General features: G+C 49.3%; 1 protein-coding gene across 1 annotated transcript in view; it reads right to left on the bottom strand.

The window, feature by feature from the left end:
• Window positions 1–3939: 3939 nt before the first annotated feature.
• The window catches only part of itprid2 (ITPR interacting domain containing 2), a 32141-nt gene continuing 11994 nt past the window's right edge, over window positions 3940–24086 (bottom strand). The window contains 17 exon segments of the mRNA XM_077002183.1: window positions 3940–5744; window positions 7584–7711; window positions 8889–9230; window positions 9685–9750; window positions 10001–10127; window positions 10555–10670; window positions 10784–10858; window positions 11228–12850; window positions 13804–13889; window positions 14845–14902; window positions 15306–15388; window positions 15390–16145; window positions 18336–18544; window positions 18725–18823; window positions 18931–18973; window positions 19501–19554; window positions 23078–23127. Of these exon segments, the coding sequence (XP_076858298.1) occupies window positions 7604–7711; window positions 8889–9230; window positions 9685–9750; window positions 10001–10127; window positions 10555–10670; window positions 10784–10858; window positions 11228–12850; window positions 13804–13889; window positions 14845–14902; window positions 15306–15388; window positions 15390–16145; window positions 18336–18544; window positions 18725–18823; window positions 18931–18973; window positions 19501–19554; window positions 23078–23127 (3895 nt within the window). The 3' untranslated portion in view covers window positions 3940–5744; window positions 7584–7603.

Genomic DNA, 24086 nt, shown 5'->3' with positions numbered 1-24086 from the left:
TAGGTTCCAACTGGTTTTTGGAGCTGTAACTGCAGATATAAAATTCCAGAGTTCAGCACGGTTTAAACAAAAGAACTCAAAATCACAAAACTAAACCAAGAACTGAAGACAAGCTTATACACACATCATCAGATGCTGCCAGAAAATTTAACCCAACACTGTAGAAAACATGAAGGATCATCTGAGAAAATGTGTCTGAGTCTATTCAAATATTGCTGCGTAATATGCGCTTGCAATATGATTTGATGAGAACTCATGCTGGACTAAACCTGACCTCACTGAATCGTCTCCATCGCTGTTAGGACTCAGTCCAGTTCAACCATTTACTTTGGCCACTGGCCACCTGCCTCTCAAAGCTTCTGCATCGACCCGCCCATCGAAGAGAAACTCTAATCTGTTGTCAGTCAGCACAGGAGACCGACATCCAACCAGACCAGTAATAAGGGGAGAGAAATTCGTTAAGTAATTTAATGATAAATGAAGCGCACAGCACCCAAAGTGCCTTTAAAAAGGCAAAATGTTGAGCAAGCAACTTAAACATCAGATAAATCCTCCTGACTCAAAAGGTAACATCAATGAAATATGTTTCTTGTTGATAACAGGTACATTAGTAGACATGAGTGCAGTGTGAGTGTGGAAAAGGACTCTTCAGGTCCAGTTCCGAGCAGTAAACTGTGCTTCAGTGCACCAGGTTCATGTCATTAAGGGCAAACAGTCTTGCTGAATTGTGTCTTACAGACAGCACAAAGCCGCTTTTGTCCAGCCAGGCTGGGATCTTCATCCATGGTTAGAACCTTCCTACTGCAGCCCACAGAGGTCTCAGATGCAGGTGGAGACCAGGGGAGGACGGTTGTGGTTGGATCCAGCCTCCTCAGGCCAGGCCATGACCTTTAAGAAGATCTCCAGGAGGAGGCCAGATCATCCCATCTCTACAGCGTGTATTGATACACCCCATCTCCTCACCCCCAACCAGCACAATGTCTGCCAGTACTGGACTCCAAGACCAACCCAAAACTCAACACTTCCATCCTGAGCAAATAAAGGCTGTATTAATCCGCTGAGGTGATGAGGCAGGTGCGTAGAGGGCGGTGTGCAGGAGCGGTAAGCAGTGGGGGTTCTGGGGCCCCTAAATGAGGTGTGGCGGCACATATGATTTTTGTGCATGGCGATAAAGCAACACCAGTGTTCACAATTTAGCAACTTTGTTGCTATATTAAGCGAGTATTCAGAACCCTCTAGCTACTCTTTTTAGCTATTTTTAGGACAGCCAATAGCTCCTTTCCTTAGTGAGTAGTTGGCAACAGTCATCTAGGCTAGTGATGACAATGTGCTGCACATGAAGGACTTTATAACTGCTGCATGTAACTAGCAGGCACGTTAGCTAACTAGTTATATGACTAATGCAGAAATCCATCGTAGTGTGAAACTTATGTATTAGTTCTTTCAAAAAATTGAGAAAATTTATATATATCATACTATCGTAAATAATAAAGTCACTCAGGCGGAAAGAAAGTTATGGCAAACTGGTACAATATCCACCCTTGGCTTGAATATTCAGAAACATTGTGCCTCTGTGTATTGCCGCATGCACACACGGAGCAGCTGGGTCCCGCAATCATAAGGTGGATTTACAAGTCAGGCTGGGTCTGAGCAGCATAAACAAGCAAGACTGTGTGCAAGAATAATAATAATATTGATAATTGATTAATTATAATATTTGATAGTTGATATTATTGTAAAGCAAATAAAAGTAGAAGCACAGAACGGTGATCATTTATTAATCTTTTTAAAAAACTGTATAAAATGTTGATTAATATTGAATGTTTACTTTTGCTTCTTAAATGCAGGCCCCATAAGGTAAGTAATTGACCCCACTAACAGACCTACTGGTCCCAGTCTGGTTCTCCCAGTTCAGATGGTGTAGTAAATCAAAGCGACCGCACCTCTGGTCTCATGATCACGACACTTCCGCCCTCGTCTAGAAGACCTCATCATCTCAGCGTATTAAAACCTCCGTGAAGAGACGCTGTGAAACCTGTTGACGTGACAGCCGCTGTGGTCAGAAACAAGCGGTGCAGACGCAAGACGGGCTGTGTGGAGTGAACACGTACACATCAGTGATGAACACATCAGTGAAGTTTCTCTAGCTGAACATAAATGGAGTCTCTCAGTCCTCTTTAATGTTAACTTTTCCCGGTCCAACAACTACAAGCACAACTGTCTTCTCAGAAGAGGACGTTGTTCTTTACGTGGCAGTAGAACACCATCCCAGCCTGTGTTCCAACATGGTGCCCGTGTGTTGGGGCGCTGTTTTAACTGCTGTCTGCACCATCACCCTGCACCATGAGCTATGACTCGGAACCATGTCTGGGCCTTCCCAGCATGCCGCACTGGGCCTCCGGACTGGGGCCTCCCAGAACAGCAAATGTATAGCCAGTTCCACAAGTTACCAATTTGCCAATTGTGATTTTTTCTCAATCAGAATTTGTCCGCTGCATTTAACCCATCTGTGCAGTCACACACACACACTAGTGATCACTAGGGGGGCTGTGGTGCACACTTGCCCAGTGGTGGACAGCCCTAGCCCCCGCACCCAGGGAGCAGTTGGGGTTAAGTGTCTTGCTCAAGGGCACTTCAGTCATGGCCGAGCTGGGAATCCGAGCTCCAGCCGTTGGATCACAGGATTAGCTCCCCTGCCACTAGACCATGAACGCCACAGCCTCTCAGAACCGTCACCAGAACCAGTCTGGCATACACTACCTCACTGGTAAACAAGGCAGCTTTCCCTAAAAGCCCTAGAAAAATGCACAGCACAACCTTTATGCTGCTGTATCATACACACACACACACACACACACACACACACACACACACACACACACACACACACACGCACGCACACGATTACCAGTGCCTGCTACAGAGATTAAACATTTTATTAAGCAATGTTATTTGGTTGTGTAAAGGTGTTCTGTTTAATGCTAACATGGTAAAATTGTTTCTTCCATTAAACAATCTCTCACTTTGCGGCTGGAAGCCGCTCATTTACCCACAATCCCACAGAAGGACACACAATGGCTATGCTCTCTTGCAGAGGAACGTTTCCATGGTTACGACCAGCCAGATTAAGTTTCAGCAGTGTGTAATAATTTTTATGACAGGCTTTAGACAGCCCATGAGATCTCAGAAGTACTACACTCCTCAGGATGTTGACACAAGTAATGCACTTTTACATCAATTAAAACTATTAAAATTACTTTTCAAACCAAATAAACAATTTCTTGAAATCCGATAAATGTGGCTGTTTAAAATTCGCCTCTCTCTGCTTGACTGTCTGTGTTATCAATGCTTGTATGTGCTATGGGGATTTTTTGTGTGCACACAGACGGTTGTCCTGTTGTGAGAATCTGTGGTCATATTTTTTTGTCTCCTATTAATGTCTATCTCTATGTTTCTCCCCATTCTGCAAAACGGTGACATCCCTTGATGCAGAAGCTGATCTGGGATCCCGGTGCTTTACACCGAGGCCTCGGAGGAACGCTATTTCATCGCTTTGTACTTGAACAATGTGTATAACAATAAAGCTCAATTCATTAAATGTTGTTGATAGTTAACTTTAAAAAGCTCCAACCTTGATGGTAAATATTTCTTAACCTCTACAGGTCAATTTTTCAAATTCTACGCCAGGCCTGTTAGAGATGAGAAGACCGTCACTCTGTAGCCACTCTGTTGTCTGACCACAGACATCCCTGTGTAGTAACCACAATGTCCCAGAACACAGATCCCAACCACACACCACTCAAATACGCAACATCAGCACATGAAACAATAACTACACAGCTGTTTCAGCACACGAAAACGGCACCCAGCAACCTGAAGTGTGTGATGACAACACCAAACATCTCCTGAGGAGCAGAAACGACATGAACCACAACTATCTCTGTATTCAAAAAAATAAATAAATCTTTATTAATGATAAACCTTTATTCAGAGATAAATCCCTCATGCATCCCATATGGCAAGTTATCATTTCCCTTAAAAATGTAGTCATGTGAATCAATTAGTATTACATCTCATTAATGGGTGAATGAACACCTGGAACATCCTACACAGGACTCCTCATACAAAAGGTCTGGACGTTACACCTCAAACACTTAAAATTTACGCAAAAAAAAAAAAAATCTCTCAAAAAAGATTCACAAAGGTGTTTTGTTCAGACTCCAAATGCTGGTATCTCGACAAAGTAGTGGCTGGATTTGTTTAATAATAATAATAATAATAAATTATTATTATTATGAGAGAGAGCGAGAGACAGACAGAGACTGTGAGAGAGAGAGAGACAGAGACTGTGAGAGAGAGAGAGAGACAGAGACTGTGAGAGAGAGAGAGAGAGACAGAGAGAGAGACAGACAGACAGAGACTGTGAGAGAGAGAGAGAGACAGAGACTGAGAGAGAGAGAGAGAGAGAGAGAGAGAGAGAGACAGAGACTGTGTGAGAGAGAGAGAGAGAGAGACAGACAGACAGAGACTGTGAGAGAGAGAGAGAGAGAGCAAGAAAGCACAGTCTTGGATGACCAGGCAGAGAAGAGAGAACTCAATACTCATCCAGGAGCAGAAGGAGTTCAGTGTTCTGTACACACAGAGATGGCGAACGGCCTCCTGACATACAACTAAGAAATACAGGAATGCCATTCGATTCTTTTTTCCTGCTCGATAAAGTGGCAGGTGTATAAAACAGCAGTTGTGACTGGACAGTTCAAATTGAACAACTGAAAGGTATTGCACAGTTAGTACCTCACAGAGGCTGGGTTAGAAGATTACAGTAGACATTTTTCACACACCTGACGAACACATACAGGCACCCGGGCACACATACTTGGACAGACCAAAAAACACCCGCTGACAAACACACCCATCAACGCATGAACAGACACACACCCCACACAGAGACACACCATCCCCACACACATGGACACACACCTTTCTCACACACACGGGCAGACACACGCTCCCCACATACGGACATACACACACCCACGATGCAATAAAACCAGGCCATGTTCACTGTAACAAACACACAAACGGACCCACAACTTAAATACAGCCAAGAAATGACCGGAAGAGACGCTCAATGAAATAGGAGGTACCGTACGCTCATGTGAAATGACACCCACAACTCTCCTCTCTTCAGAAGGGAAGATCAGGATCAGGGAAACCGTTCAGAACTGTGATACTGTTTGGGATCAAAGTGTCTGGGACTGGCTGGATGAAGAATCTTCTGTTCAGGCTCCTCAGAAACACCAAGAGGGCACAGATGGTGCAGGACAGCAGTATATGGGTGAGCCAGTGTAGAAGTGAAGAGAAAGGAACAGGGTCCAGTGTTGGCGCTGCAGTAGTGTCTACGAGCCCAGCCGCTGGGCTGGATGAAGGAGGTGGATGGAGGTGGTGGGTGGTGTCTAGTTCAGCTCCTGGTCAGTAGGTCATGTGGAGAAGTGGTTCTGATGATGGATGGATATTCCCCCTTCACAGGTGGAGCAAGTGGTGTGTTTGGCAGAGGCAGAAAGGGTTGAGGATCCCACTGTAGTGTTGATCATGTGTGGGAGTTGGAGGGGTAGGTGGAGAAGATCTTGCTGCAGTAGTGTCTAACAGAGGCAGGGGGCGTTGTTGAGCTGATCACAGTGCATGGCTTCAACAGTGTGCACTCAAATTCAAGTCTCACGTCTTCTAGTCTTGTGCTGTTTGGGCTGGAAAAACAAGACAACCACTCAGGATAGTCACAATGGATCTGTAACAACCAATCAAAGGATTTGTAACATCTTTAACAACCAATCATAAAGGATTAACAGATTTGACCATCTGTAACAAGATGTGTGAGGGTGTGTATTAGGTGGGCGCGTGTATTAGGTGGGCGCGGGTGGGCGCGTGTGTTGGGTGGGCGCGGGTGGGCGCGTGTGTTGGGTGGGCGCGGGTGGGCGCGTGTGTTGGGTGGGCGGGTGTGTTGGGAACCAACTCCATAATCCTAATCAGTCTGGCTTCAAACGGGCACACTCAACAGAAACTGCCCTCAAAGCAGTGACCGAGAAGCTCCATGCTGTCAAGGCTAACAAGCTATCATCAGTTTTAATTCTTCTAGATCTTTCTGCAGTCTTTGTTCTTTCTAGCCTAGGTGTGACTGGCTCTGCTTGTAAATGGTTCCAGTCATATCTTGAAGACCGTTCCTATCAGGTAACATGGAGAGGATCTACATTCAATCCATGTAAACTTTCCACTGGAGTCCCCCAAGGCTCGGTCCTAGGCCCTCTTCTCTTCTCTTTATATACTCGTTCCCTTGGTGACATTATTTTGTCTCATGGTTTCTATTATCATTGCTATGCTGATGACACCCAGCTAATTCTTTCCTTCCCTCATTCTGACACCCAGGTCTCTAGGAGTATCTCGGCATGCTTGGCAGATATTGCTTCATGGACGACTACTCACCACTTGAAGCTCAACCCTAGCAAAACTGAGCTTTTGTACATTCCAGGAACCCCAAACCCACACAACGACCTCACAGTTTCCTTTGAGAACATCTTGTTAACACCATCAGAAACTGTTCAAAGCCTGGGTGTAACGTTGGACAATGAGTTGTCCTTCTCAACACATGTTTCAAAGCTGACCAGATCCTGCAACATACGGAGAATACGACCCTTCCTTTCACAGGAAGCTACTCAAGTGCTTATGCAGTCTCTAGTAATCTCTAAGCTGGACTACTGCAATTCCCTACTTGCAGGTCTTCCTCTACGGGTCATCAGACCTCTACAACTAATTCAGAATGCTGCAGCACGACTGGTCTTCAATCTACCCAAGTTCTCACATGTGACTCCTCTACTACGCTCTCTTCACTGGCTTCCAGTAGCGGCACGCATCAGATATAAAACCTTGATGCTTGCTTACAAAGCCAAAAATGGACTGGCCCCTCCCTACATGATGTCCATGGTAAAAAGCCCATCTGTACAGTGAACACTTAGAACCTCAAGCTTGGCTCGACTTGAAACTCCATGCTTAAAGTCTCATGGAAGACAAAGCTCCAGACTATTCTCCGTCCTGGCTCCAAGATAGTGGAATGATCTTCCATTAGCTGCTAGGACTGCAGAGTCTATTGCTATCTTCAAGCGTAGACTGACGACTTACCTGTTTGTTGAGTTCTTACCAGAGCACTAACTCAGCTGATACCATTTGCCGTTGTTCTTAAATTGTCTGTCTATGGTTATTTGTGCTTCTTGTCAAATGTCCAACTTGCAAAACACTAGGTAATGATACTGACCCCTGTAGTTTAGTAGTACTATTACTAGTACTCCTGTAGTTTAGTTTAGGCCCATCTGTACTATTTCCTAGGATGTATTCTGTGATCAGAAGCAAAGCAATTTGTAAGTCGCTCTGGATAAAAGCGTATGTTAAATGCCGTAAATGTAAATGTAATGTAAATGTGTGTTGGGTGGGCGAGTGTTGGGCGGGCGAGTGTGGGTGTGTGTTGGGCGAGCATGTGTGGGTGTGTGTTGGGCGAGCATGTGTGGGTGTGTGTTGGGTGTGTTGGGTAAGCTCACCATACTGCCCTCAACCAAGGTCACACCGGTCGCTCTCTTGCTGGTACGGGCGATCGCCGTGGCGACACAGCAGCCAAAAGCTCATTGACTATCTCCTGCCTGATCTCCTCAGCCAGGTTGTGTTTGATCTGACAACACGAGACCAACAGCGAGTCAACAATGTGCAGCACCACTGGGAGACAACAGCACAATCACAACAATAAAGAGTCAGAAACACAACCAGAGCACTTTACACCCTCTACACCACATCAAGGGTGTACAACCTGCATTACAATGTGTGTGTATAATGTACGCATGTATGGAATAACGTGATTTGGGTACGTGTTTAAATATATTAATGCCACTGTGAATTGTACTGCGTATGTAGAAGTGCCTGTGTGTATCATGTGCCATTAAACTGTAGTTCCAGTGGTGTTACGTGAAGGCTTCAGTGGGAACAGCTACATCTCAGCAGAGTGGAGCAGACAGCAGACTGGGTGAAGCACACTGGTGCTGGTCCATTAGGGCTGATGTATGCCAGCGCGCGGGAAGAGAGCACAGAGAGAAGACGTGATGGACTCTGAAGGTTATAAACCGCTCCATGTAAAGATGTCAGATTAACTTATAAATAACGCAGAGTGAGAGTGTGTGTGTGTGTGAGAGAGAGAGAGAGAGAGAGAGAGAGAGAGAGAGAGAAACAAAGATGGAAAGAGAGACGGAAAAAAGAGAGTAGCGGGCAGAATGAATGGAACAGGTTGTACAGAGATGCAACACACACACACACACACACACACACACACACACACACACACACACACACACACACACACACTCAACACCAGCCAGCTCTCTGAGGCGCGGCCCTAGTCCAGACGCTTGAGTGTTTTGGAACCACGGGTGGAGTTCAAAGATCAGGCCGGGCTGACGAACGCCGTTTCATGAGGTCAAACATAACTGAATCCCCACGTCCATCACAAGAGTGTGAGAACACGTCAACACAGGGCCAAGGACACAGCAACCCTGCGGAGCGCTTGGAACGACAGAGAGGCGGTCGCCATGACGCGCACGGCCCCGACGGAGAGGGGGAACACTAACGACACGATGAGGAGGGCTGTGAGGAAAACACAGCCTTGACTATAAATAACCAGCAGACATCAGGGACTCCAAACAGGAGTGCAGTCAGAACGCCACGTCCACACCGTGCGTCTCACGCTGCCCACGCTCTGATACCTGGACAAACCGTCCTTCACAAACAGGGGATTAGAAAGTCCCAGTGCTCCATGGAGCAGGACATGGGGCGTGTGTGTGTGTGTGTGTGTGGCTCACCTCTGCGATCAGCTGTTGCAGGTGATCGTTTCCTCCTCCGTATGTGTCTCCTCCTCTCTGCTCCTCCCCGGGCCCTTGGGCCTCGTCCGTGTCCTGGCCGTCTGTGGACGCGGGCGGGTGGCCGGCTGCCCCAGGGCGGGAGGGGGCAGCGGGGGTGAGGTTGAGGCACGTGCGGTACAGGCCCCCCCTCTGGGGCGAGGGAGAGCGGCGGCGCTGTGGAGGGCGGGCGGGGCTGGCCGCCCTGGACGAGCGTGCGGACACGGAGCTGCCGGCTACACGGAAAGGAGCATCATAGCCCAGCTGAGACTGAAGAGACTGCTGCTCCCGTAGGAGATCACACACCTGTAGAGGGGACACACACACACACACACACACACACACACACACACACACACAGAGACACACACAGAGACACACACAGAGACACACACAGAGACACACACAGAGACACACACAGAGACACACACAGAGACACACACACATACAGACACACAGGGAGGTGAGAGGAATAATAATAGACAAGATAAATATAGAGAAGTGTGTGTATGTACGCGTGTGTGTGTGTGTGTGTATGCACGCCTGTGTGTGTATGCGCGCGTGTGTGTGTATGCGCGCGTGTGTGTGTATGCGCGTGTGTGTGTGTATGCGCGTGTGTGTGTGTATGCGCGTGTGTGTGTGTATGCGCGTGTATGCGCGCGTGTGTGTGTATGCGTGTGCGCGTGCGTGTGTGTATGCGAATTTGTGTGTGTGTGTGTGTGTGTGTGTATGCGCGTTTGTGTGTGTGAGCCTGCCTTACCGGCTCCATGGCCCTCAGGGCAGACGTACTGGACAGACTCTCTATGCTGTGGCCCCTCGTCATGCCCTGAAAGGGGGACACAGATGTGATGAAACCATCAATACAAAATCAGCTGCAGGCATGTAAACTTTAATACACTCAGTTATTCGCTGCTGTGACATTTAAATAATGCTAATAAAAACAAACGACGACAACAGAACAACAAACAAATGTGTTTGAGGCTGGAGCCACGTGATCTAGACCGGTTCTGCTTCCACGGTGGTGTCGGGTTTCAGGCTAACGGGTGGTGAGTGCAGGTGTAATGGCGGATACTGACCAGCGGGTGGCGGCAGAGGCGCAGCTGCTCCTCCAGCGTGAGGAGCCGATCCTCCAGCTGCAGCTCCAGCTCCTGTAACTCCTGACGCACCGCAGTGCGCAGACGCTGGAGCTGCTCCGCCTCCCGCCTGACACACACACGCGCAGACACACGCGCAGACACACGCGCAGACACACGCGCAGACACACGCGCAGAGTAAAAGGGGCAAAAATAACAGTAAACATAAATAAAGGTGGCATGTTCGAGACTAACACATTCAGACGTTCTTACTGCCTGACTGAAACATGAGACGACTAAACACACAACATTCATCAGAACGACAACGCTAATACTACAAGACAAACACACTAATTTAATTAAGCAGACAGCAGAAATGACAGCTGGAGACAGAAATCCTCCATTTCCTTCATTTTTTACAGTAGGCTCACACAGTTTATATACACGTGTATACATATATAATAATAAGACAGGTAGTCACAAAGAATGGGACTGGGGGCGTGACTGGGGCGGGGCTAGGGACGGTGCCGGGGGCGGAGCTCTCCAGCTAGCCTTACCTCTCCTCGGGTCCGAGGTGCTGGTAGACCATGGCCTGCTGCCTCATCAGCGTGAGCTCCAGGTCCATCATCTGAGACCTGAACACGTTCAGACTCCGCCGACGCATCTGTAGCTCCTACGGCAACAGGGAGGGGACACCAGCCGTGAGGGACCATGGTAACCATGGTTACGCACACACAGCAAGCGCGCTAGGATAATGAGAGGGAAAGTAAAAGCGCGGGTCGGCACCTCGTAGAGCGGCAGGACCGGCTGGGCGGGACTCAGCAGGCCTGAACTCGTGCTGCCCTGCGGCATTGTGGGACTCTGGAGGCACAAGGAACAAACGAGAGGCGTGAGTTGTGGCGCTCACACACGTCTGGTCTGCACACGCGCCGAGTCACTGCGCTTATTTGCTTTTAGGGAGAGACTACCAGGAAACCAGGAACTTCCTGTTCAGGTCTGCTGCACAATCAATACAAGCAGGAGAGCAACCACCCGGGACCGACCCAGGACCGGCTGACCCAGGACCGGCTGACCCAGGACCGGCCGACCCAGGACCGGCCGACCCAGGACCGGCTGACCCAGGACCGGCTGACCCAGGACCGGCTGACCCACACATAAATAAAGAGTCCAGTAATTTGAACAGTAATTTGAAGCCCCACCCACATTGGAGGAGGCCGCAGGTGAACTCACCTGTCCGAGACTTTGCACGGTGTCTCTGATTTCGTGCAGGACTCTGCGGAGCTGCATTTCTGTACTGCTCATGGCAGGAGTCGGGGAGTCACAGGGCAACAGGGAGGACGGAGGGGTAAAAGGGGCAGATGCGGGGGAGAAGGGGCCCTGCTGCCCGTATGCCATGGCTGGGTGGTAAGGGGCACCTGCGTAAGGCAGGCTGTAGGGGGCACTGTGGGGGTGAGGGACAGGCACTTGGGGGTGGTAGGGACTTCCCTGCAGGTTGAACCCATAGGGGGCGCTGTGAGGAGCGGAGTACTGATGGACTAAGCCACTGTAGGGTAGACCGAGTGGGGGCGTGTAAGGTACGTGGGGAGGGGGGAGAGGCGTGGCCTGAGGGGCGGGGTGTAGCGGATGAGAGAACTGGGGGCTCGGGGCTGGTGCGTACGGAGCGTACGGCGCGGTGTGTGTGGGAGTGTAAGGGCTGTTGGCGGTGCCTGGGGCGTGACTGTAATGGGCAGCGTTAAACGTTCTGTGATTGGACGAGCTAGCTGCCTCTCCGAAGTAACTGGCCGAGTGGAGGTGGGCGTGTTGCGGAAGCAGAGGGCGTGGCCTCGTTGTGTTCTGGCTGAGGTCAGGAACACTGCTGGTGCTCCACAAGGGCGAGTCAGCCAGGAGTCGGCGGGGGAAATCCGCTGGGGCGCTGTAGAGAGAACTGCTGGACCGAGTCAGGTACTGTGGGATGTTCAGGGGGTAGGGCGGGGCCCCCACGCCGTCCGCCTGAGTCTCTGGGGCCGGGGCAGACGTGTTTCCATCTGGGGGTGCAGGGTTGATGATGAGGGTGGACCTGCACTTTGCCTGAGGTTGAACGTCTTCTCCTTGGCCAGCAGAGCCGTGGTCGCTCTCCTCCTCCTCGTAGAGGTACCTGTATGCGGACGGGTGGTGTTTGACCGCGCCTTGACCCAGCTGGATGTGCACCGACGACACCACCCTGGTGGGACTGATCCACGAGGTGGGGAGGGAGCTGGATCTCAGGAGCGGGTTCCTTTCACGGGCCTCCGCATCCCCCTGCAGGTCCCTCGCCCGGACCCAAACCCGGCCCGTCCGCTCCTCGCACGCGGCGGGCGCTCTCTGCTGAGCCCTGCGCAGAGCTCCCTGGAGCTGTGCGGAGGTGCTGAGATCCCGCTCTCCGCCCGCTTCGGACCCGACCCCTGGACCAGAACCTTGCTCAGACGAGAGGCTTGGACCCGAGAGGGACTCAAACTCCGCCACCGGGCCTGGCGGAGTAGAGGAACCAGACGGCGTTGACGGATTGGTCTCCGTCGAAGTACCGAGATCATCTACCAAGTCCAACTCCAGCCCTGCAGGGGGCGCTGCAGCCTCCAGGTCCCCGCTGGCTCCGCATGCTTCCTCGTTCACTGAAGCAGGCACCACTTGGTCCACGTGCTGAGGGGCTTCCTCTGGAGTCCTGACCGGGACGGAGGGGGCCGCGCTGGGCTGCGGGAGCGGCTCCTCCCCCTGGAGCTTCTCGTACACCGGATGGTCCAGGACCAGCGGAGACGGGAGTCCACCAGCATGAGACGTCAGCGTGGTCTCACTGTCACAGCTGTCCGTGCTCTCCTGGACCTGTCGGAGGGTCAGTGCCTGAATTAAAATTGAATCATAAATCAGCACACAGTATCTGTTGCTATCTCATTCCTTAACACCTTCCTGACATTTCATGGTGGCATACACTGCGTCACAGTATGTGTTAATAAAAAAATGAACCTGTAAAAGACCTTTCTGGAGGACATGATAACATTGCATCTGTGGATACTGAGACATTAGGGTCCTGAACAGAGATGGCAGGGCCAGTCTGGCTAAAATCATGTGGCTAATAAACTGCTTTTGTAGTTGGAAGACATCAGTGGAATCGGGATTCCAAATGTAGTCATATGTGAGCAGATCATGTAAGCGAAACTGCATTAACCATCATGCACTGCCAAACTGTTGGAGAGAACAGAGGTTCACCAGTTTGGAGCACTAGGGTCACGCAGAGACCACTGGTGAAGAATGGAAAACTTTCAGACTGATTCTGCGCTCAGTGAACACACACTGTAATCAGCCCCAGGGTGTGTGGCAACATTTACAAGTGCTCAATAGTGATCACTAGGGGGGGCTGTGGTGCTCAGTTCCAGGGAAGTGTCATGGGTTGTCACATGTTCTGTTTAGGTGGTCCTGAACAAAATACTTAAAATCTTACAGGCTTGTTGCCGTTTGTGTGGCTGGTGCACCTTTATCATCAGGACAAAATCTAAATACATCAAAATGCCACCCGCCCTCTGGTGGCAAATGTGGTGTATTACATCGCATCAATACAGAATCTTTATATTAAGTTAATAGAAAGAGGAGCATATGTGTTAATGATGGTATGGAAAATACATTTGAGATGTTTAAACACCCTGGTATAATGTAATACCTCTAGACCGTCAAAGACTAATGCCCACACACACACACACGTATGCCCATGCACACACAAACGCACGCACACTTATGCCCACGCACACGCAGACATGCCCCCACACACGCACACAACACGCATGCCCGCTCGCACGCACCTCCAGATTAGCAGAGACATTTGTTGATGGTTCCTCAGCAAAACCACTGCTGTCTGACTGTTGACTTGCTGTCCTCAGTAAGTGCTCTGAAAACCAAATGAAAACGAGAGAGAGAGAGAGAGAGAGAGAGAGAGAGAGAGGAGTTTGAAGAGTGTAAACTAACATACATGGTTATAACATGTAATATCTGCACTCAAGGCCCTTTGACTTGTGTAATAACTAGTTAACTAGTTAGTCACATTAACACTTCTATATGATCGTTCAACACTTTTATTCACAACAAAGTTGTGGTTAAACCAACTTCACTCTGGTATCTCATGTCCATCACTAGAGGGCAGTCAATCTATGCAAAACTCCAACTCTCATAAAACATTTATTTTAGAGGTATTTAAGGTATTTTAGAGGAGGGTGCCTAGCTATGTTCAGTAGTAATTATAAACAGTGTCAGTTAAGGAGTCTGAAGCATCTATACTGTAATTCAGTTATCCAAACTTTCTTAACCTCAAAGGCCTGATCACATGGGGGTTTGTTGTAATTTTAGCAGCAACATCCCTAAACAACAGATCAGAGGAATTCAAATCTCCAGTGTCAAGACAGTCAAACATTTCATCATCTTTAAATTGTTCTCCAAGTTGTGTTAGAGCTGTTCTGAAGAGCAACTTTAGCCCAGGAATAATATGTCAACATTCACTGGCTATAACTGTCAAGAGGACAGAAAACATGTTTCTCTAATCGTCCTGTTTGTCCTGAAACTCTCCTCATTCCGGAGGGGTCCTGCACCAAACGAGTTCAGCAATTCAACTGTGCCAAAACATCCTTAAATTCTTAAAGTACTGGTTAATTAACTGACTTGCATTCAGTTTGGACCAGAGAAAATTATTATTTATTTTTAAAAAGTGTATAATGTAATAGGTGGCATGCTGCAGGACCAGCAGAGGGCGCTAGTGTACACTAACTCTTATGATGTAAAGGTTTTCAAATTAATGTAACGGAGTTGAACAGGAGCTTCAAAATAATGTGTGTCCAGCTAGAGCAACTCACCCCAGCCCACGCGAGAGAGACAGCCAGGTCCCGATACTTCGTCCTCTGTGCTCTGCAACTGATGAAGACTCCGTTACAACCTTCATACAGCCAAATGATCAACACACAGACGTGTACGCCTGTAGCTTCTCTACCAGAGCAGGTAGAGCAAGGTGCTAATGACGGAGGTCATGGGGTCAATTCCAAAGAAGCACATGTGCTGGTGTTCTTGAACATGCAAGTCACTCTTGATAAGTGATGCACAGTGATTATCAGGAACTGCATCAATACTGCAAGTGCCCTGGCCGATACACGCGGTTTACTTTTAGGTCCAAAATGACCTCCAGAATTACTTTGAAAGAGAAGAAAAGAGACCACACACAGAGAGAGAGAGAGAGAGAGAGAGAGAGAGAGAGAGAGAGAGAGAGAGAGAGAGAGAGAGACCAGAGAGAGGGAGAGAGAGGGAGAGAGAGAGACCTCACCTCCTCCATCTCAAAGGAGTCGCGTGGCTGGCTCAGTTGGACAGGCAGGAGGGAGCTGGCATCAGAAGAGACAGAGATGACCTCGGGCCCCCCCGACCTCAGGCGCATGGACAATGGCCTCTTTGCTCACGCTCACCAGGACCAGAGGAGTGTCTGGGGGCACCAGACTCGCCGGCGTTTCTGCAGCGGTTGGGCCCGAGGCCTCTCCATTGCTAAGCAACAGGTTCTGTTCAGAAGCAACCGGGGGCAGCGCCTCTCCGTCGCTAAGAAACGGGTTCTGAAGCGGGTTCTGCTCAGAAGCGCTGGGGGACGCCACCTCCCCGTTTCTAAGCGCTGGGTTCTGCTCAGAAGCGCTGGGGGACGCCACCTCTCCGTTTGTAAGTGGTGGGTTCTGTTCAGAAGTGCTGGGGGACGCTATCTCTCCGTTTCTAAGCGGTGGGTTCTGTTCAGAAGCGCTGGGACACAGGCGTTCTGCACCCTGGTTCGTTTCCTCCGCCACCGTAGCCAGACCCGAGGAGTCCTTCTTCTTGAAAACCTTCGGCTGTGGTTTGGACTCGGGCTCCGGGGCTGGGCCCTGTTCGCTAGCCTGGTTCCTGGCCTCCACCTTGTCAGGGTCGGAGGTCGAAGTGGGTGGAGCGGCGCTGCCCTCTGCGGCTGCCAGGAGGTTGGAGCGAGTGATGTTTCTCTTCAGGATCTTGGCTGCGTTGAGTGCGGGGTTAATCTTCTGACCTTGCCCTTCCTGGGAGACGATCTTCTGGAGCGGTTGGCCAGACACCTGGGAGTAGATCTCCGAGAAGACGTTGGCTACTGTGGCCAGGACCTCCGTCTGACGAAAGCGACCTGAGAGAAAGCGGAGCGTTGTTTAACTTCCAGTCTATAGAACAGGTGGCAACATGCCTCCACTAAATGAGCACAGCGCAACAGACAATACACGCTCGCTCGCACGCGCTAAAATTAGAACACAATCACACTTTGTCCTGCTTCTGCACACATGCACGAGCGCGATAGTGACTGACGGGACACTAGCTGTCAGGGAGGGAAGGAGACGGCAGCTATCAGAGTGTGAGCAGCCGTCTCCCTGAGCAGAGACACAGTGACTCAGCGCCCAGGCTCCGCCCACAGGAAGACCAGCCAAGAGCGGAAAGGCCTCGCCAGCAAGCTCGGCAGGCGTCTCCATCAGAGAACACACGCTTCCACTTCTACATCAACCACCCCCCCCCCCCCCCTCTCCGTGCCCAAATGCATTCTGGGAGTGAGAAGCAGCTGTTACGCAAGAAAAGTCAACAAAAGAGTGTGGGAGAACTTCATGGTCCAGTCCAGCAGCAGAACATTCTAGCACACTCTTGTTAACATTCATTTCTGACTTCAGCAGTCACTTCAAAAGTTCTGACTCACTGCTGATAAACGGAAGATTTTCCAACGCTGACAAAAGCGGAGTTGGTTATTCCTGTTAAGTGTATCGTTGGAGGGATGGACCTCTGTCCCTGTGAACGATCATGTTCCCCTCACCACGGCCAATATTAGCAAAGCAAACAGCCCTCAGCAGATGGCACATAAAACCAAACATCCCCCCTGACCAGAGGACACGAATCCAAACCTCTCCACACAACCACCACACCTCCCTGCAGGAGCTACACTGCATCCGCAGCGTTGGGGCCTTGTGCACACAGCTCACACGCGCACACGCACACAGCTCACACGCGCACACAGCTCACACGCGCACACAGCTCACACACACACACCTTTGGGCCCCTGCTGGTTTGCTACACCCTCCGTATGCGTGTGCTTTGCCCCGCCCACTGGAGGAGGTATGTAAATGACTCTCTCTCTCTCTGTTCCCCACACAGGCGTGTGGCCATCTCTCTCACAGCGCTCCTTTGTGCTGCACTTCCATTCAGGGCTCTTCTTATTGGTTGAAGTACTGCGTTACTATGGTGAGTGTGTGTTAAGGGAAGAGCAAGTGTGAAAGAGTGAGAGAGAGAGAGAGAGAGGGAGTGAGAGACTGTGCTGTATAGTTTGTTAGTGCCCCAAATACGAGTTCTGTATGCAAACTTGCTGTGTCAATCGTAATGTGAGGAGTGTAATAGACCTCCTAGCACAGCCACGCTAGACCTCCTAGCACAGCCACGCTAAACCTCCTAGCACAGCCACGCTAGACATCCTAGCACAGCCACGCTAGACATCCTAGCACAGCCACGCTAGACATCCTAGCACAGCCACGCTAGACCTCCTAGCATAGACCTCCTAGCACAGCCACGCTAAACCTCCTAGCACAGACCTCCTAGCACAGCCACGCTAGACCTCCTAGCACAGCCACGCTAAACCTCCTAGCACAGCCACGCTAGACATCCTAGCACAGCCACGCTAGACATCCTAGCACAGCCACGCTAGACATCCTAGCACAGCCACGCTAGAACTCCTAGCACAGCCACGCTAGAACTCCTAGCATAGACCTCCTAGCACAGCCACGCTAAACCTCCTAGCACAGACCTCCTAGCACAGCCACGCTAGACCTCCTAGCACAGCCACGCTAGACCTCCTAGCATAGACCTCCTAGCACAGCCACGCTAGACCTCCTAGCACAGGTAGCCATGTGAGACCACCTAGCACAGACATCCTACTCACTCCACTCACTACTAGAGTGAACTTAAAAGTGAGAGAGAGAGAAAGAAAGAAAGAGAGACAGAGAGAGAAGGAGAAAGAGGGACAGGGAGAGAGAGAGAGAGGGAGAGGGGGAGAGAGAGGGAGAGGGGAAGTGAGAAAGCAGATTTTCTGAAGGAACAGGAAAAGAGTAAAAGATGTGTCAGCTGTCCAAAAAAGGTGAAGTCAGAACTCCGTCCCCGACCTTCACCACTAGAGACACCATGTACAGTTTCAGATCTGTGAGCACCACAAGGCTGGGGGGACAGAATGGGGCAGAGAGGAAGCAGTGGGGCAGGACAGGAGGGGCAGGACAGGACAGGAGGGGCAGGACAGGAGGGGCAGGAGAGGGTGACTGGAGTGCAGATGTGATGGGTGGGGTTGGCGTACTGGTGAGGGCGAAGTTTGGGTTCTCCAGCTCCATGCGCTGGACCTGGGCTCCCAGGTACACCTTGATGTCGATGCCCTTGGCGCTGGAGGAGGAGTTAAAGAAGCGGGAGGGAATCTTGGAGGGGATGTCCGGCTCCTCCCGCCCGAAGCCCAGGTTATAGAGGATCTCTTCCGGGTCTTCTTCATACAGTTCCAACAACTCTGACACACTGTAGGGTCAAAGCTCAAAGGTCAATATGGCAGCGGCCAGAGATAACTGATTCATATGTGCATGACCTTGCGACAACATGAAATCAGGCACGTAAGCTGTTCTGGATGAGGTCGGAATATGTTGGTTGGGGTTGGTTGGGGTTGGGTGGAGGTTGGGTGGAGGGGGGGTGCTGGGATACCTGGACAAGGTGCCGCTGCTCTTCCCCGAGCCGGTGGAGTTCATGCTGCGTCCCTTCAGCCTGAACTGGCTCCTCTTCTCTCTGGCCGGCGCAACGTAGCTGTGGAAGAACCACAGACACTCAGCAAAGGCGCCGCACAGGGGCGTAAACGGGCCGGGCCGGGCCGGGGGGGGGTGGTGTGTGTGTGTTTAGGGGGGACCACTCACCCAGGGCTGTCTGGTTTAGCAGTGCTGCTCTGGAGATGATTGGCTACACATGCACACACACACACACACACACAATGCAACAGGGAGGTCAGTCTTCAGCCTCAACGCCACTCAGAACATTAGAATACAACAGCACTAGTGAGTCAGCACTAGTGAGTATAGTGGTAACAGAGAACTCTCAGGAGCAGCAAGTTTCCAGAGAACACCTGAGCACATAAGCACACTGCTGTCTAAGGTCTGTGTGTCTGAGCTGAGGATCTGTGGACTTCAAACCCCCACCATGTCTCTGACTCTGATGGTATTATGCACATAGACATACACACACACACACACACACACACACACACACCACCCCACCCCGTTTGACACAGGCACACAAAGACTCAAAGCTTTTTAATTACTGGAGCCCTGGCCTGTCTCTATGCAAGATATGGATCACCTGAAGGGCCTTCTGCTTGATACCACATAAGGTGTGTGTGTGTGTGTGTGTGTGTGTATATATATATAATATATATATATATATATATATATATATATATATATATATATATATATATAAAAAACACTAACCTTCTGCACCCAGGGACAGGTCATCTTCAAAGCTGCATCCGTTCCTTTGTAGCCCTGCCAGGCAAAGAAACCAGAGAAACGTCTCACTGTATCACACCTAGCACTGTGGAATTATGGGAAAGTGCTCTCCAATCCCCTCCACACATACAGAGAAGCCCTCACACACACACACACACACTCCATTCCCTTCTGCCGAGAACCGTTCTCTCTCTCTTACACACACACACACACACACACACACACACACACACACACCATGTCCTACACACTTTGGCGTGTTAGTCAAACACATATCGCTGAACAATCATTCCAGGTTTCAGGACAGCAGAGTGCAATATGAAGTTACACTGTGTGATCTCCAACTGTGAGGCCCTGACTGGATCAAGAGCTAAATGTAGGACACACAGGTGTGTGTGGAGCTACCGTTGACCCAGAACAAGTTTAATGCTATTGGTACTATTGACCTAATGGCTTATTTTGTGTGTGTGTGTGTATATGTGAGAGAGAGAGAGATTGCCCAATGTGTGTGTGGGTGGGTGTGAGCAGGCACGGCACACAGCAGACGTGAGAGAAGTGTAGGAACAGACTGTGATTGCACCACCTCAATGATTAAACTCCAACTGCAACGTCAGGGGTCGTCCTGTCCTGCCCCGCCCTGTCCTGCCCCACACCACAGTCAGTCTTAGAGTGGAAACAGTAACCATAACAAACCAATGATAAGCAACAATCGCCAACCCACTCCTTCCACTGAACACCAGAACCTGGTCAAGATAAACTCACTCCTTCCACTACACATCAGAACCTGGTCAAGCTAAACTCACTCCTTCCACTAAACACCAGAACCTGGTCAAGCTAAACTCACTCCCTTCCACTGAACACCAGAACCTGGTCAGGCTAAACTCACTCCTTCCACTGAACACCAGAACCTGGTCAGGCTAAACCCACTCCTTCCACTGAACACCAGAACCTGGTCAAGCTAAACTCACTCCTTCCACTGAACACCAGAACCTGGTCAGGCTAAACTCACTCCTTCCACTGAACACCAGAACCTGGTCAGGCTAAACTCACTCCCTTCCACTGAACACCAGAACCTGGTCAAGCTAAACTCACTCCTTCCACTGAACACCAGAACCTGGTCAGGCTAAACTCACTCCCTTCCACTGAACACCAGAACCTGGTCAAGCTAAACCCACTCCTTCCACTGAACACCAGAACCTGGTCAAGATAAATTCACTCCTTCCACTGAACACCAGAACCTGGTCAAGCTAAACTCACTCCTTCCACTGAACACCAGAACCTGGTCAAGCTAAACTCACTCCTTCCACTGAACACCAGAACCTGGTCAAGCTAAACTCACTCCCTTCCACTGAACACCAGAACCTGGTCAAGATAAACTCACTCCTTCCACTGAACACCAGAACCTGGTCAAGATAAACTCACTCCTTCCACTGAACACCAGAACCTGGTCAAGCTAAACTCACTCCCTTCCACTAAACACCAGAACCTGGTCAAGCTAAACCCACTCCTTCCACTGAACACCAGAACCTGGTCAAGATAAACTCACTCCTTCCACTGAACACCAGAACCTGGTCAGGCTAAACTCACTCCCTTCCACTAAACACCAGAACCTGGTCAAGCTAAACTCACTCCTTCCACTGAACACCAGAACCTGGTCAAGCTAAACTCACTCCCTTCCACTGAACACCAGAACCTGGTCAAGCTAAACTCACTCCTTCCACTGAACACCAGAACCTGGTCTGGTCAGAGCTGTACTTTAGCTTTTGGCCACCATGAATTTGGAATCACAGGTGAGCTCGTGGTCGCAGTGAACACCCAACACCCATGGTTGACCAACACAGGTTGGTGAGACTACAAAGTCAGTTGACGGAGACGTTATCACCTGAACAATAATGGCTAAAATGTTGAACATCACGCAACAGGCCAATAAACTCTAGCCAACGTCTGGATGACAAACCACTGACAAATCATGACTAGTGTGTGGACCTACTGGTTTGTCAGAGTTTTGTCATGGTTTTTAATGGTACATTTTAATTCTTGTGTTTGTGTAGGAACCAACAAGAGTCATACTTAATGTTCTTGTTTATTTTGCTTAAAATGATCAGTTCATTTTTAGTGTTTTCTAAGTATTTTGGGAATGTTGGATCTCAGCCGCTAAGGCGCAGGGATTATTCCCTAAGGACTTCCAAGAGACGCCTAAAACAACAAAACAGGTTCAACGTTTTGAAACGTCTTTTTGTCATGCCCGTCCGTGTCGAGCCGGTGACTGGAGTAACCACGCCCCCAAAAAGTGGGCCGTTGCCACGGCAGCGTGTGTCAGCACCCTGCAGGTTGGCGCAGGTCCCCACACGCCCGTGCAGGAGACACTCTCCTCCATCAAGTCTCTCCGCTACACTCGCTTGAAGGCTGTCTTAACGATGGCGGACACAGTTTCACCATTTCAGCTGGGTCATGGGATTTTACGTCAGAGTTATAGAAGTGAAATTAAGTCCACCAGAACAGTCTGTTTATAACCAAACATACTGAGTTCTGGGTTTCCATGGGACCAGTCATGTGGTTTTACTGCTTTATTCTGTGCTGTTCTTGTTTAAATGTTTTTTTTTCTTCATATCAACACTTCACAGTTCCTTCAACCCCCCCTGGTTTCCGTGGAAGGCAGGGCTGAAATGGCATTGCAACCACAGTGAGGCTTTCAAAGGTGTGAGCTGTCCGTAGATAAACACACACAGGTACTCACAAGTACAGCTGAACACTCACATGCAGGCACGCTTGTAGTACTAACACACGGGAAGGAGGAGGTTCACATTCAGTTCTCTTAGTGTGTCTAAATACGGTTAAAGGACTACCTAAACAAGTTCATGTGTCATCTAAACTATCTATTTATAGTTTACACCCTTTATAAATCAAGTACAACTGGGTATTGCCAAGTAGCTCACAACTCTCAAAACAAATGTCCGTAAACATTAAACAGGGACAGCTATAATGGTAACGGATTAGCTTTAAATAATGTAATTAAATGCTGATTGATTTGAGCCTGTAAGTTCACTGAATGCAGATCAGGAATGAACGTGGTTAGAATTCTGTAGGATCTGGTTGCCAAGGCGGAAGTGTAGCTACGTAGAGAACATGAAGTAGATGTCAGAGGTCAGCTTCCTGACTCACTTGGGAATTTCAGTTACAGACACTAGCATGACATTTAAACCCCCCCCCCCCCCCCCCCCCCAAACGCCTGGGGCCATCTTCAAGCCCGTAGGAGTGATCAGTTTAAACTTCTACATTACTGTATAATCATTCTGCTTCCAGTGAGGTCCTCCTTTCACATTCACCTTTAGATCTGAACGGGAGTCAACACAACACGTAACACACAGATGTATTGGGAGGTTTGAGTACCAGCTCAGGACAGTTGGTGATGAGGATCACCAAGTCAGTCACCCATGTATCTGATCATAAACACGAGCTGCACAGACGATCCTGGAGTCCACTATGCCCACCTGCCCCATAAGCTCCGCCCACATGACCCCTCCCACTCACCATTTCGGTGCAGGGAGGATTCACTCACCTTTAGACAAACTGCTGGACTGTTCATCCAAAGAAGCACCAAGTGGAGTCCTGTGGACACACATGAGGCACTCATTACCATACTATATAACACACTATAGGCCACACATTACCATACTATATAACACACTATAGGCCACACATTACCATACTATATAACACACTATAGGACACCCATTACCATACTATAAAACACACTATAGGACACCCATTACCATACTATATAACACACTATAGGACACCCATTACCATACTATATAACACACTATAGGACACCCATTACCATACTATATAACACACTATAGGACACACATTACCATACTATATAACACACTATAGGACACACATTACCATACTATACAGTCCCTGACATAAGTTCTGTTGCTTATCCATGTTGTGGAAACAAAAGCTTATAATCTGACTTTAAATTCATCGATTGGTTTTAGAAATGACTCATATGAAAGCTGAAACCTTCCCAAATGAGATTTAATTTACTAAAATAAATTTGCTTTATTGCAGAAATATTGATCATTTAATGAACACAGAAAGGTCAGATTTTGTGTATAAAGGATTGTGTGTGTGTGTATAAAAGAACTCCAGCACCCCACACCTTCACTTGCACTGCAACTTGACCTCTGACAACATGCCAAAAATCCATTCTGCGACCAAAGCCTTGATTATCAAGACACTGAAGTCCAAATCCACTGCAGAGGTGGCTGGCACCTTTAATGTGTCTCAGCGTCAAGTACAAAAAATTTAAAAAAGATTTGAAGAGACTGGAGATGTTTTTGACAAGCCCAGGTCCGGCAGACCCCACAAGACAACTGCTCGGGAGGAACGTTTGTTGGTTAGAAAATCCAAAGCCAGTCCCTCTTCCACTGCAGCAGAGCTCCACCAGGCCTGGTCACCTCAAGTCCCTGTGTCAACTAGAACAGTTTGTAGGATTCTGTCTCGAAATGGCCTCCATGGTCGAATCAGTGCCCAGAAGCCAGCACTAAACGAAAGGCAGG

This window comes from Brachyhypopomus gauderio, chromosome 4 (genome assembly GCF_052324685.1).
Source record: "Brachyhypopomus gauderio isolate BG-103 chromosome 4, BGAUD_0.2, whole genome shotgun sequence".
Classification (NCBI taxonomy): domain Eukaryota; kingdom Metazoa; phylum Chordata; class Actinopteri; order Gymnotiformes; family Hypopomidae; genus Brachyhypopomus; species Brachyhypopomus gauderio.
The sequence above is the reverse complement of the archived record's forward strand: the minus strand, read 5'-3'. Positions and strand labels throughout refer to the sequence as shown.